This window comes from Cottoperca gobio, chromosome 10 (assembly GCF_900634415.1).
Source record: "Cottoperca gobio chromosome 10, fCotGob3.1, whole genome shotgun sequence".
NCBI classification, from domain to species: Eukaryota; Metazoa; Chordata; class Actinopteri; order Perciformes; family Bovichtidae; genus Cottoperca; species Cottoperca gobio.
Genome location: NC_041364.1, coordinates 5,882,850 through 5,902,429, shown reverse-complemented (window position 1 = coordinate 5,902,429; position 19,580 = coordinate 5,882,850). Strand labels below are relative to the sequence as shown.

The 19,580-nt window shown below is 41.2% G+C and overlaps 1 protein-coding gene across 1 annotated transcript in view; it reads right to left on the bottom strand.

Moving 5' to 3' along the window:
- Window positions 1-14,932: 14,932 nt before the first annotated feature.
- Window positions 14,933-19,580, bottom strand: part of LOC115015000 (slit homolog 3 protein-like) — a 146,476-nt gene continuing 141,828 nt past the window's right edge. The window contains exon 6 of the mRNA XM_029442162.1: window positions 14,933-15,008. Coding sequence (XP_029298022.1) covers window positions 14,933-15,008 — 76 coding nt within the window. The remainder of the gene's footprint in view (window positions 15,009-19,580) is intronic.

Sequence of the window (19,580 nt, the reverse complement as noted above, 5' to 3'; positions counted from 1 at the left end):
CTGAGAGTCACACAATGGTGCAGCCCGATTCAAAGCTTCTGTCCGTTCAACGCACGAGGACAAACTCAGTTTTTTTCAAGGATGTAACTGTGTGAATGAAAGCTTGTGTGCCTTTCATAAGTGTATATTAACTGTATATGATTGTGAGAAAGAACTGGATATGTGAATTAGTGCTCCTGTCCTTCACTCAGTGTGAGTCTCCTTTGATCAGGAGATTTCAGCTTGTAAGTTGAAGTGATTTTTGACCCTGTTGACTTTAACGCGGAGCTCTAAAAGGTCTATGAGTTCTGCAGGCAGGCTGTAAGGGCCTTTAGGTTTAAGAGGAAAGAGCTTTTAGTGGTTGAATTGTCTCATATTTGAACTTTCCCACGGGATTTAATGCCTGCTTTACCCTGGCAGCCTGGTGTTCAATCGTGAGTGTGTTGTTGTTTTTGTGTGTGTGCCCGTTTGTGTATATGTGTTGTTGCATACATATATGTGTGTATGCGATTGTGCGCGAGCGAGCTAGTTTAATGAACTCTCGAGTGTTTGCACAACCAAAGTCGTGCAATTTACTCCTCTCATCTCTGAGAAAATTGACATTTCCAAAGAGTTGCCGTTGGAAACCACCCTGGGAAAGCTCAACTGTTTACAACCCAAACCCAAAAAGCACTAGCTTGATATAATTAGCAGTTTAGATATTTTAATACGGATTCTTGAGCTTTGAACGGGTCGGACATAGTGAGCATATGACTGACCTGTTTTCAGGTGATGTACAAAAAACTGTGAAATGGTTTTCTCTACAAACAAACCATTTTATAGGTGAAACGTGACATTTTAAAATCCAATCTGTTATTTTACGGCTGAAGATATCTCTGCACAAATGGAGAGAAGAAAAGGTTTCTGTATCGGCGCTTCAATTAACTGAATAATGGATGTTTGCATTTGAGTCCTCACGGAGACCAGTAGGTGCTGAGCGCTGCAAGCTTTTCAGATTTCCTGACGGACAGAGGAAGGAACTCTAACCAATAATGTGCCGAGCTCCTGTCAAAAAGTTACAGCAGATTAAAAGAACATGAAGGTATCTTTGGGAAAAATCAAGGCTTTTTGAAGTGGGGTGTAAATGATAGCCTGAATGTGGACTAAAGTTACAAACGCTGCCACTAAAACCGCAATCTGATGATGTTGATTTTAATCAAATTAACTGACACTGAGCAAACAGGAATACAGGATGATTATCACTGGACAAATCCATGCGGTTTGGCAGAGGGCTGTGTGTGTGTGGGTGTGTGTGTGTGTGTGTGTGTATGTGTGCGTGTGTGCATATGCCAGAGAACGAAATGGAGAGAAACGGATATATTTGAGTGTGTGTGTAGAAACACAATTTCAGGCTTTTGCTTTCTGTTATTTCACAATATGTCATCCTTGTATTCTGATAGAAAAGAAATGCTTTGAGGGTTTTCAAAAATGAAAATCTTCAAGCAAGACAAGGAGACGTGAAGGGAGAAGGGGAGAAAGAGAGGAAGACACTATTAATATGGGAGGGAGGAAGACAGGCAGAAAGAGAGATGCACATACAAATCTACTGATGAGAACATTACACCTTAAACGGGAACAAATTAGATCGCAGATTGCCTCTCTTCCTCCTTCTTTCGTTGTCTCTCCTATCATCTTTTATCAATTGTATTATAGCTCTGCTGGATTTCGCCTCTCCTCCTCCTCCTCCTCCTCCCCCTCCTCCTGCTCCTCCTCCTGCTCTCCCTCATCACCATTTCTCCTCCTCTTTCCTGTCCTGCCACCCAGTGGGATGTGATTAATTGTGAGTGGGTCAGACTGCTGGCATTTTACGCTATTCCCACTTCTGCATAAGCTCCATGTTACCCGTCCCCTTCTCTGTGTGCGTCGTCTGCTACTGACTGAATGTGTTACCTGCTTTGTTAACACCCCGTCCCCTGTAGCATCGTCCGAGTCCAAACTCATGTTAGAGCATTTCAGCAATAACTATATAAAGAACCTATTTTTGAATATGTTAACTTAATACAACTAAAATCAACTGTTTCTGCTGTCTGTGCAGAGCTGCATACTGATACAGAAAGAAACTATATCACGTCCAGATATACCTACAGAGCATTAAGCACCTGATACTGCCATTGTCTCGTAAAGCTCGGGTCATGTCGGCAGTATATAGACTTTTCTCAACCATCAACCAACATTTATTAGGAGATCTCAATTCTTTAAATACTTCAGGTTGAATTAAGTAATCAGGGCATGTTTCAAATCAATGGCCTCATGACTTGTTGTATGTAAAGGATCTTTGAGTGTGTGTGTTTTTGAGGTATCTAACACAACAGAGATGTCCACCTTCCACCGTCTTTATCTCCAAATAGCTTATTAATTCAATTGACTAAATGAATGCTGTATCACAACGTGATGTAAATGTGTCCGTGCTGGTTTATGATGTGTAGCTACTTCTCACAAAGCAGTCTCTTCCTTCTTTATCTCCACCACCTTCACCTCTTTTAGATTTCCCTTCCCCTCATTACCATTTTATTTTTTTTTACCTTTTACAGTTTCAATTTATTTCATTTTCTGGCCCTGCTTCTGTTTCACTTCTTCTTATCTCCCCCACCCTAATTATTTTCAAACAAATACGTCTAAAACCCCCGTCATGTCTTTCCCTTCCTCAACCTCCCCCTCAGCTAATTTGATACAGATACGAATAAATTCTCCTGCTCTCTATTGACCCGTACTCACTTCGTAATTTCTGCATCTCGTCTTCCGTCTTTCTTGCCTTTTCTCTCTCGTTCCCACACCGCCTCATCCCCCCCTCCCCCCCTTTCTCTGTCAGGTCAGACTCTCCGTCTTCGCCAGGGCGCTGGTTGTTGCCAGGGTGTGATGGCTCTGCTGAGCCCGCTGACTCGAGCAGAAGCCAAAAGGGCAGCCAAACCAAAATCACTGAACAGCAGAAAGCTGCACAGCTCTGTTCTTTTTTGACCCCTCCGTGAGCACGCACAAGTACACACACACACACGCACACGCACACGCACGCACACGCACACGCACACGCACACACACACGGACAGATAGATACACACATCGGGCTTAAAACATGGACAAGCATTGACAAAGACACTTAAAAACATGCATCTCCTTAAAGTGGATTTGCTGTTTCAGAAACCTCCATCAGCTTTTGTATTTTAAAGTTTAGGTTCAGGAAAGGTTCGTTTCAGGAGCTTCGATCCAGCGCCCCTGCGTCGGGGATATAAGACAGATCTGGAGTCAGGACGCGACCACAGACATGCAATCGTTATTGGGGGCGGCTGCGGCTGGACACATACTCACTGCACCGGGGATATTCTGACATGTGGGGCGGACATACACACACAAACACACACACACCAACACACACACACACACACACAGTTTTTTATATCCACTAAATCTTGTTTAATTTTAAGTGTGTACCAGTGGAGTTGCACAAACAACTATTGAACAATTCAAATTACACTAAAACGCGTGCGTGTACACGCACACACACGCACACACACACAGAGCATGGGTGTTTCAACATACTGAAATTACTATTTGGACAAACATAGAAAACAACTCTTGTGTATGTCTTCACAATAGCAGAAGAAAACAGATACTTAACAGCATGTGTATCATTCGTCTGGAGCCGTCTTGTTTCTTGGATTGGAGGACTGGATTTAATTCAACTTTGATTCTGAGGGACACGCAGACATATCAGTTTAAACGTACTGATATACTCCTCCTGGTACATGAGGTCACCACTCAAGATGATCAATGTTCTATGTTCAGAAAAGTCATGAACAAGTTTAGACTTGGTTTTTTAGGTTTTGACATCTGGCAGAAAGAAAATGTTTGAGGAGTAAGGGAGGCCGGTGGAAGCGAGGCTGAGGAGCTCAGAGGATGGAAATACAATTCATGCCTCCAGCTTACAAGCTTTATACACGTCATTCTGTTTTTCTCCCTGCTCTTGTCTCTTGTTCAAAAAAAAAGTTATTCTGGTCGCTCTGCTTAGTTGAATGATCACTGAACTTCCTTGATTTGATGAAGTCACAGTCTCGTCTCTATTGGTTCAAAGTAGAAGCTAAACTTCAGTATATTTATACAAGGAGAGGGATGTGGGAAATGATGATGGGGAAAAATACAAGAGAAGAAGAGGAGGGGCGAACGATAGAGAAGACAAGAGAGAAGGAGGGATGAGGAAAGACAGAGAGGAGGTCGATGGAAAGACACATGCATATATCGATCATTGATTGAGAAGAGAGAAAACAAAAAGGTCTAAAGAGAGACAAGAAGACAAGAAAGAAGACATGTTCGATGAAGAAAGTGTGTGTGTGTGTGTGTTTGAGAGAGTGTTAGGCAGAGTGAAAGTCACCTTGTGGAGCTACAGTGCACCGAGCAACTCTGTCTGTCTCCCCTTATGAATTATGACAGTCTCTGGTGTGCCAAAACCCCACTGACACACACACACACACACACACACACACACACACACACACATTTCACTCCTCTCTTGTCTCTCTTACTCTATTTTTTTTCTCTCGGTGGTACACCCTCATCCAGAAAGCGTTGCTTAATGGAGAAAAGTGATCATAAAATATGCTAGCTGTTCCACTGCTCTTTAGAGTGCTGCTTCTCAGACCCCTTTGCTCTGCGTGCGTGTGTGTGTCATGTAATGGTGGTTGTAAGTCCTCTCTTTTCTGTCTCACTTCTCTAACCATCTTGCCCTTCCTGTCTCCATCTGTCTCCCTTTGTCACACCCACAGTTTCTGTCTGTCCTGGTCACAGTTTGAGTTTCTGAAAAATGGAATTTATTTCAGTTCAGTGGACATTTTTGCAGTGACTTCTGACCGGCGTTTTATTCACTCTCGCTCAATCTCTCCTTGTCCCCCGTGTCATTTTTCTGTGGCATAAGCATAAATGTGGCCGTCCTGCAGGCGGGGTTCAAACATGGCTTCATACTCCGACAGTGCTCGATCTTTCTTTTAAACTTTGTGTTTAACTGTGCCTTTTCTTTTAGCTTGGAAATAGCCACGAAGCTGCAAAATGTATATATGTAAGTGTGGAAGAGTTCAATATTTTTCCTCTATTTAGATTTAAATAGGTGAAATCATACATACAGTTTTTATACTGTACAACAATGTACGATCTACATAACATGTCATATGTTAAGAATTGTCTTGTAAGAGGTGCAGGTTGTATTGAAAACACATTCAACTAAAAACTAAAAGTGACTTAGTAAGAATTGATATTTTGGACACATATTGGATTTTTCAGGGGCTGAATCGTAGATTATCTGATTTCTGATGGTATCGATGGTTTGCACATAAAGCAAGGCAACATGTGGCTTTAGAAATCCATAATGGTAATGTACAAATGCTGTCTTTACAGCTACTTTATGACTATAAAGTAGCTGTAAAGAGAACTTTGAAAAAGACGAGTTTCAACAGTGCAACAGAGTGAAGTGACTTTGCTGCAAAATGCGTGACATACTCTTTATTTCCATCACCTTGAGAAATATACCGCTTTCAGATCCGAAGATGAACGATTCGCTGAGAACTCCCCCTCTTTACAACACATTTTCTGACTTAGATAGAGACCCCTTTTTTGAAAAATGTAACTGATTAATTCTATTTTTATCTGAATATGATCAAGTGCTTATCATTTATTTTCATTAATCTTCGTTGTCAGCAGAGAAAAAAACTTGGGAGCCGAAAGATCAGTGAACGAAAACCGCATCTAATTCAACTGGTTGAAAACTGGTCTATGAATAATTATTAATTCATCAGCTTCATATTAGCCTGACATGGCTGCTCTCCACTACTCATGGAGTCCTCGGGCACATACACACATGTGCACACGACGACCACACGTGGCTTGTGTACGTGCTTCACTGCCAGAACCCTTAGTGAATTTATGACTGTGTATGCATGCATTTATTACAACAATTCTACATGTTCTTCCCCTGTGTGTGTGTGTGTGTGTGTGTGTGTGTGTGTGCGTGCGTGAGTGCCCTTTTCCCAGCTCATTGGGATGCAAGGCGAGCGCTCGGCAAGTGAGAGCTGTCCAGGCTACCTTTGGAGTCATTAGTGCGCTCGTTAGTCCAGTTATGTTAAATCAAAATTACCATTCATCATCACACAGGGGACCCATCATTTATTCTGATGTGGCCGGGCAGACTCATGCACTAACTGAATTAACTCATTCAAAGACACGCAGACACACTCGCTAAAACACAGTGGAATTCCAAATCAGGCGTTAGCTGAGTGGTAAGTGTTTTAGAATAGATTCTATATTATTGATTGAGACATTGCAGGGCATTAGCAATGATTGGTTTGCCCTTGTGAATGCAAATCATCTAAAAAACTGTGCCCCGCTACAGATAAATGCAACTGAACAGAGAGTAATAAGTCAAGAAAATAAGCCCTACAGGACGATTGTTAACTAAGTGTTCAATTGGATATTTAATTGGAAGTTAAAGGTTACAGAAATGAGCTCACACGTCGGTGGCTTAAATCCTCAGACCACAGAGGAACACTGAATACGCTACTGTCCTTTAATTAAGCTCCAGAAAAGTTGTTGTGTAATGAAAACAACATAATGAAACAAAACAAATTAATCGCTGCATGAATAAAACACAGGAAACAAAATTCTAACTTCATATTTTGGGGGTAAAAGCAGTTTTTCCTGCTATTCTGCATTCCTCGTTGAGACAAATGAACATGGTGAAATACGGAAAGACTTCAGGGTACGGCGGACGAAGGCTGGCCTGCATTCAACACTGGCACTCAGCATTAAATCCGCTCTCACTGAGTAGAAACACACTCGCTCACTCTGGCTCACACAGTCATTAGTCGCTACAGGAGGAATGCCTACCATCTGCGCTGACGTGATTGCAAAGACAAGGAATTTTCGGGAATCAAACCGACAAAGTGGATCGAGCTGCCAAATAGAAAGACTGTGTTTATCTCATAATTACATTTCCACTTCTGCTGTGTTTATTGGCCTTACGAGTAAGAGCACATACAGCTTTGGACATAAAAGGTTTTCAAAAAAAATGGTGAAATCAAAGTATTAGGAGGAAAGCCGACTGCGGGGTTTAACGGTCATGGTACTCTTCTCAGTCATGCGTTGGAGAAAACTCTTCTTCCAGTTTCCCTCGATATGTTTGTGGCTTTGAACACAAAATGGAAATATTTGTAGGAAAATCTTTGTTTTTTGTTTTCTTTATTAATCAGACATCCTTTAACAAATCCCATTTAATATGTTTATTAGCTTAGACTGATCGGGACATGCAGCTTTGGGCAGGCTCTGACCTTTGTAACGGATCCAGAGAGTAAAGTCTCTGCACGAATTGTAAAATGCGTTTAGAAAACTTTAGCGGGCTCCATCTGAAGCCTTCAAAAGCTCGTTTTGAGATGAAAAGAACCGTCGAGTAATCAAGAGTAATCTTTTTTATTTAACGTTAGACTTATTGTGCGGCTTGAATTGATTCTGATAGGTGTTTAATGACTAATATGATCAGGCCACCGTGGCACTGCAATCTGTTCATGATTGTAAGTGAGGGTCTATATCTGTGTTTGTGGATGTCTCTAAAGGACACTGCTTTTGGCGTTGTAGCGCCGACACCTTTGAAACAACAGCTGTTTTCATATAACGTAATCAATCCTACTAATTCTTGGCAGGGCATCACAGTACACAGACAGATGAATGTCATTGAATTGACTCATCTGGTATAAGAAATACAATAACACAAGGTTTAGCAGCTTGATTTGTTGCAATTGTAAAAGGATCTGTTTGTTGTATAAGAGGAGCTGTTAGCTTTCATACAGATGCAGTTTTGATTTAAACCATGTTTTCTTTTTTGTTTTTTTTACCGTATCCACTTCCTTTTGTTAAACACAACCAGATTTTACAGTTGCCTAACATAACACAACTGTAACTTAAGCGTAATCAATTGTTTTAGCTGCCTAAACTTGATTATATTTTATATTTTGTATGTAACTTTATCCATATACTGTACCGACCATGTGCATGTTTGTAGAAAGAATTTTTTTTTTTGTTGTTGCCGTTGAACATTTAAAAAATATCGTCATTGAACATAATAAGCAGAATTGTCCAATATCAACATTGAGGATTGGAATGATAACCGTCCTAATGTCAGGTGTTTGCAAACTCCCGTCTCCTGCATCAACCTCCCGTCCACCACCTCAATCTCTGCATGCTGACTTGCCTGACTTCCTTCTCTACGTAAAGGGCACACCAATTCCTGCGTTGGCACTAAACGTTGGCATACACATAAAGTATGTACCGCAGAATCATCCAATATGAATGTGTTTCTAAGAGATGCTACCTTTCACCTGGATCTCCCTCAGCAAAGCAGAGACTTTTCTAAAGGGCAACTTCGATGCTTGATGTTAAGAGATGCTGCATGAGAGGGTTTCTTAATTTCCTTACGCAGTGTGTGGCTTTAAATTACACAACATGGTTTGAAATTGACACCCGCAACAGTAAATGTCAAATGTCTGCTCCATTTGTCTGTCAATGAATAGTATATATATATATATATATATATATATATAAACGCCGCATCCTCTACAGTGGCTTACGTTTCAAAAAAACAGTAACACCTGAACTTCACGGTGAAGTAAAGCCTTTGGTCTTAGCTTGTTCTAAAACATCCTGCTGTGCATGGTGCGCCCTCTGATCGTGAGTTCAAAGCAACACAATGTTTCTGTAGCAAAGCCTCACATCGCCTGCTCGTTTCTAAGCCTCAACAAAACTTCAAAAAAGACATACTTAGAAAATAGTTTTAGTGGAAATGTTAATTCATTATTGTGGTCACTAAAAGCGGACAAGCCAACAAGTTACTTTAGGAAATTGATTGGTAACTTCCCAGTTCCACTCCTCTAATCTTCAGGCGATAGAAGAGTGCCTGAAATTAACAGAGCATGCTAATTTCCTTCCTTAATTGTTCACCATGGTATTAGTTCCGTTTATCTTCATTACAGGCCAGTGGAAAATGACTGGACGGATATTAAAGTGGGAGAAGAGACAAACTGCAGGAGAGGTCAAGTTGGACTCAGAGCCACACTATGACATCGTATCATGATGAAATCATGTATTGCCGTACCGTGGTACACAATTATGTCGTCTAAATTCATAATACTAACCATACACTGATGCAAAAATCTGATTTGAAGACTGGATATCATTTAAAGATTACGGTTTTATTCTTACATCGCACTTTAAATCATTAATTACGTCAATGTAATTTACAAACTGGACAGTTAAATCAAAAATAATGTCTTTATACGATTACTCAGTATGCAGTCAGTTTATCCATATATTTAATACTTAATACTATAATTTTACTTGAAACTCTTCAGTTCATTTTGCACCAAAGTTCTTAACTAAATGACAAATAAGTTTTAGTTTTTATTTCACAACATACAAAATAAGGTTCGCCATGTGTTTTTTTCAAATAAAATATTGATTAAATTACCATAAAATATGCTATATTATTATATATATTGTTATTGAGATATGAAACGACCTATATCGTGAGAGAAGATTTCCGCCCAGCTCTATACTGAAGGTAATTAATGCTTGAGATTCAGTTTATCCCTCCTTCGGGGAGATTTAAATGTCGGTATGGAAACTAACTACATAAAAAATGAATATATTTAAACTGCAAGAATGATTATAAAAATCTTATTACAACATTAGAAACATGAACAGAAGCTCTTAGCACATCTCCAATCCTTTTTTAAAAACAGAATATCATATGTAGTTATAGCTTGTTTCCAGCCCAGGCTGATAAAACAGAACATCGACACATCAGACTCAGTCCGGGTCTCCGTCCTTCTTCTGATAAACGCTGTTCTGAGTCTGTCTGACAGACTTGGTGGTCTGGAAACAACAAAGGACCAAATTGAGTCAGTCAGTCAGACATTTGTTCCATCAATAATTAATGCCTCCGTGCTCCCCTCCCTCTGATCCTTTCAATATATTTTCTATCACTATCTTTTTGGTTTTTACCCGCTATTGTCACATCAGTATTTCTTTTTTGCTCTCTGCTCTCCTCTACGCCCCAACGTTTCTTTCCTCTGTCATTTCTTTTGTTTTTCTGACTGCAATAAATTGACAAATTTAGCATCTTCGCATCGTTTTGTCTAATCTGGTGTTCTGATTTGTCTGATCTTATATCTGTTTAGTGTATCCGTCTTTCTATCAGGTATCTCTCTCCTTGACAAATCCCTTTTTCTCCCATCTCCTTCCCCCTCTTCCTCTCATCATGTCCAACAGCAGATAAATAAACCATGTCCAGGAAACTGTCTGCTTTTACAACACCGACACCACTCTCCTCCGTTTCTTTTCCTCCCCTCAAATCCCTCCTTCGTCCCCATTCCATTTTGTGAACACCCTTCACCTCTCCCAAATCTCTCTTGTCTCTCATCTCTGCTGGCAAAAAAAACGAGAGGAAAGGATAGTAACCGCAGTCCTTTCGGGTCTAAATAAATCATAACCCGGCACTGCCTTGCCTTTACAACACCGATCCTCTACTTTCATCTTGGCAGCCATGAAAAAGAGTAGAGAGAGGAGAAAGTGAGAGAGAAAGAGACTATCTAAGGACATACTGTACGAGTAAAGAGAGTGGATATCAAAGGAAATGTAAAAGTGTTTTTATAGTCATATTCGTCTTTCTTCCTAAACCTCTTTGGGAAGCGAAACTGTCAATCCGGGATATAAAGGTTAACATCAAATCAAATCACTTCAGCCCCGAGCTTTAAGATGCTTTACTTCAATGTGACTAGTATATATTTTATGTCATACATAATGTATTGTACATACGGGAAAATGCTCCATACATCTCAAAGGAGCTGCAGAACATTATGTATTGAAAACCATGGAAAAAGGGTTGCATTTGAATTTCTGTTAAACCAAAATACATAGAAATGCATTTAAAAAACGAGAAATTCAAAATACATGGCAATTAGTTTGTCCAACAAAGATAAATGTTAATGCCTGTTATATGCATCTGCACATACACTACATTTAAATATTATATAAACGGCTCATCATTTTGACATGGTGTCTAATTTAATAAGTTATAACATGATTAATGAAACTAAAAAATACTAGCATTTTCAAAATGAGCCCGACGCCCCCAACATTCGGCTTTGACTTGTCAACGCTGCTCCTGTGAAACATATTAAGCAGCTCAGATAAAGCCTAGTCTACCAAGAAACAGCAGCTAATTAAAAATGACTAGATTAATTAATGTGGAGATTTCTACACACAGCCTTGTGCTTCTTTCAATTAGCACACTAAATTAACACAAATGGCTGAAACACACACACAAACACACAAACACACACAACATGTATACATTTGCATTCCAGCCTACGTATTGTCTCATCTACAATACTCTTGCAATTTCTAACAAATTCTTACATTGAAATGTAGGAAAAGACATTTACCCACACACACACACACTTGTAGACGGATATCTTTTGTCGCTATCATCGTCTTAAAGCTCCATCATGCATGAACTGGACAGTTTTGACCAGTAATTGGGATGGAAATGTGTGACTGGTTCATTATTCATAAAAAATACACAAAAAACAGACACAAGAACTCTCACACACACACATAGAAACATAGGCAAACACACACGGATGTTGGCAAGCAGGCAGACGCTGACACGTGCATATCCAGCTACAGTGAAACACAAATGCATGACACATTTATACTTGTGGGGACCCACATTGACATTTCCCCATCACAAATGCAATGCTAATCCGAGACGTTACTCTAACTAGCACGTCAATTTACTAATATTTTCATTATACATTTATTTGATGATCATTCTTTCAAATAACTGAGTAATCGTCTTTAAAATATCTGAACCGATTATCAATTACGAGACCAAGGTGACATCTTCAAATTCCTTGTTTTCTTTCACCAACAGTCAAAAACCCATATATTCAATTTACAATAATATGAAAAATGATAAAAACCAGTAGAAATACCCAGGATGGAACCAGCGAAACCGTGTCTCAATCATAAGCCAATGCTTTGAAGAATTGACAGCCAAAATGTTCTCACTATGAAGGTCTAAAACACACGGTCCTCACAATGATAGCAGTACAAGAACTCTCACACACATACTCATGTACATTTTGTGTGCCCAGGTGTGTGCACACACCTACCTGATGGTGCAGTCACATGACCTCCAATCATTGTTATCTCTATCATCCAATTTTGTACTACGGTCACAAAATCAACACAAAGAACAGAACAGATGGGACTGTGCGTGTGTGTGTGCGTGTGTGCGTGTGCGTGTGTGCGTGTGTGTGTGAGTGTGTGTTAAGATGCTTGAAATGAAGATCAGTCCAGCGGCAGAATTGCTTACTGTCATTCATGCCCTTTGCACACATGCACAAACACTCGCACACACGCACACAAACAGACACACACACACCTGCCTTTATTAAAACGTCACATTCAGTGAATATACTGTGTGCTGTCATGCTGTCTGCTGTGAATGGGAACGGCTGCGTATTTACAGTGAATTGTAAATCCTGCCGAGCACTCAGCTGTCAGAGTCTTATGAATTGCTAATATGTTGTATCTCGCGCTGCCGATCCCCCTCTATCCGGCCCCTATCACTTCCATTGTGCGCTGAGCAAAAAATTGAGCCAGGGAAATCAAAAAAAGCGAACTTTGCTGAAGGTAAAACACATGAAAACAGGTTAAATGAAAGATGATAAAATAAACCTTCTATTGCAGCATTTCAAGTAAACTAAAGATCGAGCAATAATCTAGAATGTTCTCTTGATGCACAATGATGGGATTTGGAGTCCACTGATTAAGCTGCCATGTATTGAACCATTTTCCACTGTTTCCTGCTCTCTTTAATCATTCATGTGAACACATTAGGCAGCACCAGACTGCGCCAAGAACACTCACACCTACAACAGCAGGGTACCCATCAAGATGAGGCTGATACTGTTGGGGGTCTCACTGAGCTTTCACATTACAACTCCCTGGGTTCTACTGTATTTAATTATGATAAAAATGCTTTTAACTTTGTCCTTGATCATGTCAGATTTTTATATACGAGTGATTTCAAGAGCAAACAAAACTACATTATATTCAAAAGTGGATTTAATGGTTTCTATAACTAATTATTAAGAAATTTTCTTTTGCCTTTTAACATTATACTGAAAAGAACACTCTGATTTGTATCATGTCCTTTTAAGATTTTAAACATTTTACATAATGTTCTCTGGTTTTAATAGTCTGTCTCTCACAATGTTACTGGGAATTGTAAATCTTTACGCTGATAAAGAGAAAGCTTTCCTCCGCAATCGGCCATTTAAGAGTTCTACTCTTCATTATTGGGCTGAAAAAAAGCTTGATCATTGTCACAATGTGTTCAAAACCATGAGAATCAACAACTTAATTCCTGTTCAAATGTCAACTTCAACACTGTATCATTAGATGTATGAGTCTGCTCTTGTGGGTGTCTCTCTGTGGACCTCAACCATGTCCACTTGTAATGACCACATATCATATAGCTCTGTGCTCTGCAGCGGGGGACAGAGGTTTGGGAGGTGCTGTCAGCCTTTTTTTTTATTTTTCTGCTCACGTTCTTTCCAATCATCTTGTTGTCTCCTCTGCTGGCTCGTCGCCTTGTTTCTTCTACTGCATTTGTCTTTCTTTGTCTAAGCGCGGCTCTCTATTTCTCTTTGTCTCTGCCTTATTTGCTATACAGTTTTACCCTCTAATAAACATATTCAGCAACGATACCTCAAACACTTTCCCCTCTCAGCAGCATCATACAGCAGAATATGAAAGCAATGCCAACAACCCTGCAGATTAATGCATTTATGCTGGTGCCTACCAAGGAAATATTCTTATTTGTTAACTTTTTCGAGCTCAATGTTTTATAAAATGAAGACGTGTGACTTTAACCTTTATATGTTTTAGCACAAAAAATGGGAATTTGGTTCAGATGCACAACTCACAATGAAACACAGCATCTGGTTCTGTGTGAGAGCAAATGCACGCCATGGAAAGACACAACACACACACACACACACAGACACACAGACACACGCACACGCACACACATTTGTGTGAAATGATGCGTGCCCGCACACACACACACACACACACACACACACTCTAGTGTGGAGGAAGTACACACCTTTCCCGACAAAAGCTCGCATTGCACACCAGTCACACCTCTGAGCATTGTGACAAATGAGTAGCTCTAAAAATGTGGACAGATCAGACGCACACACTTGCACACACATACACACATTCAATCTCACACACACACACACAGCTGGAACCAAAGACGCATCAACATATCCCATATGCAGTGGGAATCACCCACATGCACTAGCACACATGGTGCAGAGAAAGTGCAAAGCACAGCAGGTGGCAGATACACTTTTTTTCCTCAATCTATGTGTGTGTGTGTATTGTAAGTCAAGGAAAACACATTTGCTGCTGAATGAACAGGTACGCTGCGCTTTATCCTTGCAAGCAATGCACACAAGCACTTAGACGTGCACTTCAGCTCACACACACACACATACACAAGGATATCACAAAAGATAAATCACATACAGCAACGTGTAAAGAAATGTGTAAAGCTTTACTTATATTGAAGACATACAGAAGACATGTACGAAGAAAACCACACAATGATGAGATATAAAAGTAGATGAAGGAGAGGAAAGGAACTGAATAAGACAGAAAACAAAGCTGATAAGGAGAGGAGGAGAGCGCAGGACGGAGCCCTGCTTCACAGACAACACATGAAAAAGGGGAGCGAGGAGAAGACGGGATGAGAGGAGGAGAAGAGAGATGGAGGAGCCAGAGTGAGAGGACCAGGGTTTTTCTCTACTTACAGAATCTCCAGATCGCGCAGCGCTCGGAAAGCTCCATCTTCGATGCAGCTGATGTGGTTGCTGTCCAGTTGCCTGCACCGAGCACACACACACACACACACGCACAGACAAACACACACACACAGATGAGAGAGAGATGGGAGAGAGTCAGGCGCAAGTCTGCAAGGTCCGCTCAGCTGGGGGAGGGACTAATGAAAGCTGGGTTGCCTGAACGAGTGTGTGTGAGGGTGTGTGTGAGGTGATACCCCCGTAAGTGGGCTTAAGGTAGCAGGTAGGAGACACCGGCGTTAACTCTCTCTTCCAGACACACACACACACACTCTAGGGATGCCCAGTCCAGACGATAGCATAGAAGCTCAGGTTAAGTTTCTCACCTCAGTGCTGATATGGCCAGCCCTGAGGAGAGCAGGAGAGGAAAAGGAGAGTGCGGGAGGAGACCAGTGCGCTGAAGTGGCCTGCCTGGCGTCAGCCTATCACCTTCCTCCCCTGCTGAACGCCCAGCGCACACTGGCCACCGGGAGAGAGAGGGACGAGAGAGGTAGACGCAGTGAAGAAGAGAGCGAGCGAGCTGTAGCTACTAAAGCCCACCCTGCTTGTCTGTTCTGTAAATATTAATTGCATTTTCTCCTCTCCCATCCTCCTCCTCCTCCTCCTCCTCCTCCTCCTCCTCTCCCCTCCTCCCCATGTTCTCTTTTATTCTTTTTTCCCTCTCTCAGTAGTGAAAGAGGGAGTAATTTCATTACATTAGGCCAGCCAATCCATTAAGGGCCTTTTACCGGCTCTGTCACTGAAACAATTTCATTAAAAGGAAAGCCTCCGTAAATCAACCTACAGTCACGACTCTGCTTGTCTTTCCCGGTCTCCTTCCTTCCTCTCTCTCTCTACTTCCCTGCTCTTCTTCTTTCTCCCGCTCTCACCCTGCCCCTCCTCCCTGACTCGCTCAATGCCTTGTTCATTGGACTCCCCAATGCACCCTGTACCCCACTGTCATCCATCCTTTGCTTTTACTTTAATTTGCTCGGCTCTAGGTATTCAGCCCCCCTCCCCGCCACCATCCATCCCTCCATCCATGAACCCAACAACCCCAAGCCCCCACTCCTCCCTCGCTCCTTCCCTCCCTCCTTCCCTCCCTCCTTCCTTCCCTCCCTCCTTCCCTCCCTCCTTCCTTCCCTCCCTCCTTCCCTCCTTTCCTCCCATCCGTCCATCCCTCTGTCTCTCCTCCCCCTCTCTTCTTCTTCTTCTGCTGAGGAGCAGATGGATCGATTGCAGAAATAAAGGGCAGACATTTAGAAGTATCCTCTTATTTTTTTCTCTTGTTCTTTAACTCAACCAGGACAGATGAGTGGCATTTAGATTATCACACACACACACACACACACACACACACACACACACACACACACACACACACACAGATACAGATACATGGATGAAAAGATGTAACCAAGCACAAGAAGGAACGCATGCATACACACACACACACACACACACACACACACACACACACACACACACACACAGCATAGTTACTGTCTGCTCTCCAGACACTAGAAGATAAAAGCATATCACTCCACCTTAATCTTCTCCTACTTGTCCCCTTCCCCATCTCATTTCTCTTCCACAAGATCCCTCCATCCCTAATCCTTTTTTTCTTTGACTTCTATCCCCTCCTTTTCTTTTTCCTCCTCTCATTTCTAAGCATCCATCTTCTCCATTTTTCATGTCCTCTTCCTCTCTCCATCCATAATCCCTTTTTCTGCTCCCTCTAGTGCCCTCTCGTCTCCTCTCATCTCTAATTCCTCTTCACCTTTTCTCTTCTCACACTATCGTCTATCCATTGCTAATATATTTCATCTCCCTGTTTTCTTCTTTTAAATCTCCTTTTCTTCTTCTCAACATAGCCCCGGAGTCTTCTCGGCACACAGCAGCACCTGTTACATCATTCATGTCACAGTTTAACCCAGAGGAAGGTGGTTCCCAAAACAGGAACTGATTTGCTTCTGCAGGGCGACAGAAATGACATCAGGGCTTCTGGAGCAACATAATCTTTGGTTTGTTTGTATATATCCATATATGTGTGAGAACAATCTGAGGTGTACATTCTCAGAGTTTCTGAAAAAGGTATTTTCAAATCGTACACCACAAGTGAACCTCAATATGTAGCTGCATTTCAAAAACGCAGCAGGTTACAGAAAGGCTCTATTGCAGAGACCAAATGCAAGATATAATATAATAAAAAAAGTTACATTGTACATTGATCACCCGTACCGGTGAATCAGAGAAGTCTGTGTTTCATCAGTATAGTCTTATTTTGAAGTTTGCTATGTGCCGGGGGCAGCACTGGAGTGCACAAAAGGGTCATACAAAGCAGTTTGCGGCAGCATAGCGAGAAAATGTTTCATGTATTTCTACCTGATTTTGACCAGCTGCTGGTGGTTAACGGTTGCACAGTAAATACCAAAACAACTACGTGCCCACAGGCCAGGTTTTGCTCGCAAATAAATATATTTTCGGCCTTCCAAAGGCTTCCAGAGACCGATGAGATGTTTTACTCTGCTTTGATGCAATGCAATTATATTTTAGAGATGATTTAGATACAGCTCGGTTACGGCCTCGACATGCCGCACTTGATTAATTGAGCACAATTTGTAAAGATTGCCGGGATCATTGATGTGGCGTGTTCTATGTTAAAGCAGTATATAAAGTAGTAGTCTGATAGGGGTTGTGCGCTCTTGTTAAAAGCCATGTTTTTTAGAATCTAAGATTATTATTTTCATTATGGATACTTGTTGGAAGGGAGCTGCGAGTGTGAGCATCTGTTAAATGACTTGATTTTAAAATATAGTGAATCTGGGGACCATACCAACATATGGCTATGCCAAGTTTGTGTTTTATGTAATTAAAAGGCATGGATTTTTTTAGCAAGGCAAACTGGCACACAGCCTGAGCAGCCATATGGAGATGCATGGCACTGCCAAAGTTGACTGTTGTTATTAAAGCCATTATAATTTCAGTAGTGGTCTTTTTGTAACACTGAATAAGTATAGGGATAAGGTCGTGCTATTCTAGAGAACAAAAAGGTCTACTGTCTCGTTTGATTCCTCCTTGTTATTTCATTAATCCACGTTCAGCCCGGTATCTAGTAACGTTCAAAGCAGTGTGCCCTTTATGTTGCTAGGCAGAAAGTCAGGCTGCGGAGGTTGGGGTGGAGGATGAGTGTGTAGCACATCCGACTTTTATGCAGGAGGCGGAAGTTCACGTCCTGCAATTATTGTTTCTTTTATTGTTTTAATTGCCTAACCTTAACTGTACCGTTGTTTAATTGACATAACTGTGAGTTTTCCTTAACCAAACCTCAGTTGCCATGAGGGAATATAGTAGAAAATGAGAATTTAAGATGTTAAAAGGTTGGCACGAGTTAATTGATCGCGGATGGTGTCGTCCTAAGAACGGTTGTTGAATGACGCTCAATGTTCTTGTCTGCCGCTAACGTTGGGGAGTAAGAAGTGAGATTTTCTTACTCAAACCTTAACTGTGATGCCAAATCCCAAAATGCTTATATGTATATTTTTTGTAATATATTGGTTGTTTTGGAAGGACAAAAATAATCCAAAAAAAGTTGAAGTCAGGTCAAGTTGACCTCCACATCTATATTCCTTTGACTCCATTGTCTATCCACCATGTCACCACTGGCACTCATGACTTCTTGAAGCGAGTCTGGGGGATTCCCAACCCTCCGCCGAGTTGAAAAAGACAAGTGGTGAGATTTCCACAACTCTTAAACTGTACATAACTCTACAGGATGGTGCTTTGATCATTTTGATAACACATTATCACTATGCTCCTCACACCTATAATTTTCTTAGAATTGAGAATAACTAGTGGATTCATATTGGTGGCCATGCACTTCCATCTTCCATCCTCATCTACAGTAAACGATTCCATCATCTATGATATGATTGGATTCCTCTGACAGCTTTGTTCACCAAGCAGTGACATGATTGGTATCAATCTGGGATGAGGGTGTACTTTGTGCATCTGTGTGAGTGTCTGTGTGTGTATGCTCTCCATATTTGTACCATCGTGTTGCATTCATAGCCCTCATGCGTTTGTGCTTGTATGTGTTCGGATGTTTGTTACAGGGGATAGATCGGGGTTCCAAAATTTAATTTCCTTCGATTTAATTAGTTAGTTTGTTTAATCATGTCTATCATAAGGCCTATTGGCAGACTGAGTCAACGCTTCCCTCTCCTACCATCTGGAAGCACACACACAGCAGCCTTGCCACTCCATGAATCCATCAGTGAGCAACCAGTACTGACTGAGTAATTAATGAAAGGACAGGAGGGAGGGAGGGAGGATACACTAGCTGGGTTCCAATCCAATCCATACGACCAAATACTTCTTCATCAAATTTGAAAATGAGTGTGAACTGCACACATTTCTATTTGGAAATTACAAAAATGGTTTCCAATTTGCGTGATGCAGAAATGTTTTGTTGACAAAGAAATCAAACAATGAATAGTTTGTTTATGAAGCGGGAAGACTACCAAGAATGTGTAGCAAAGGGAGTAAACCAGTTGAAAGGCCACAGGGGCCCATTGTTGATCTCATGCTTTCAAAATATGGCTCTGATTCTGCTAT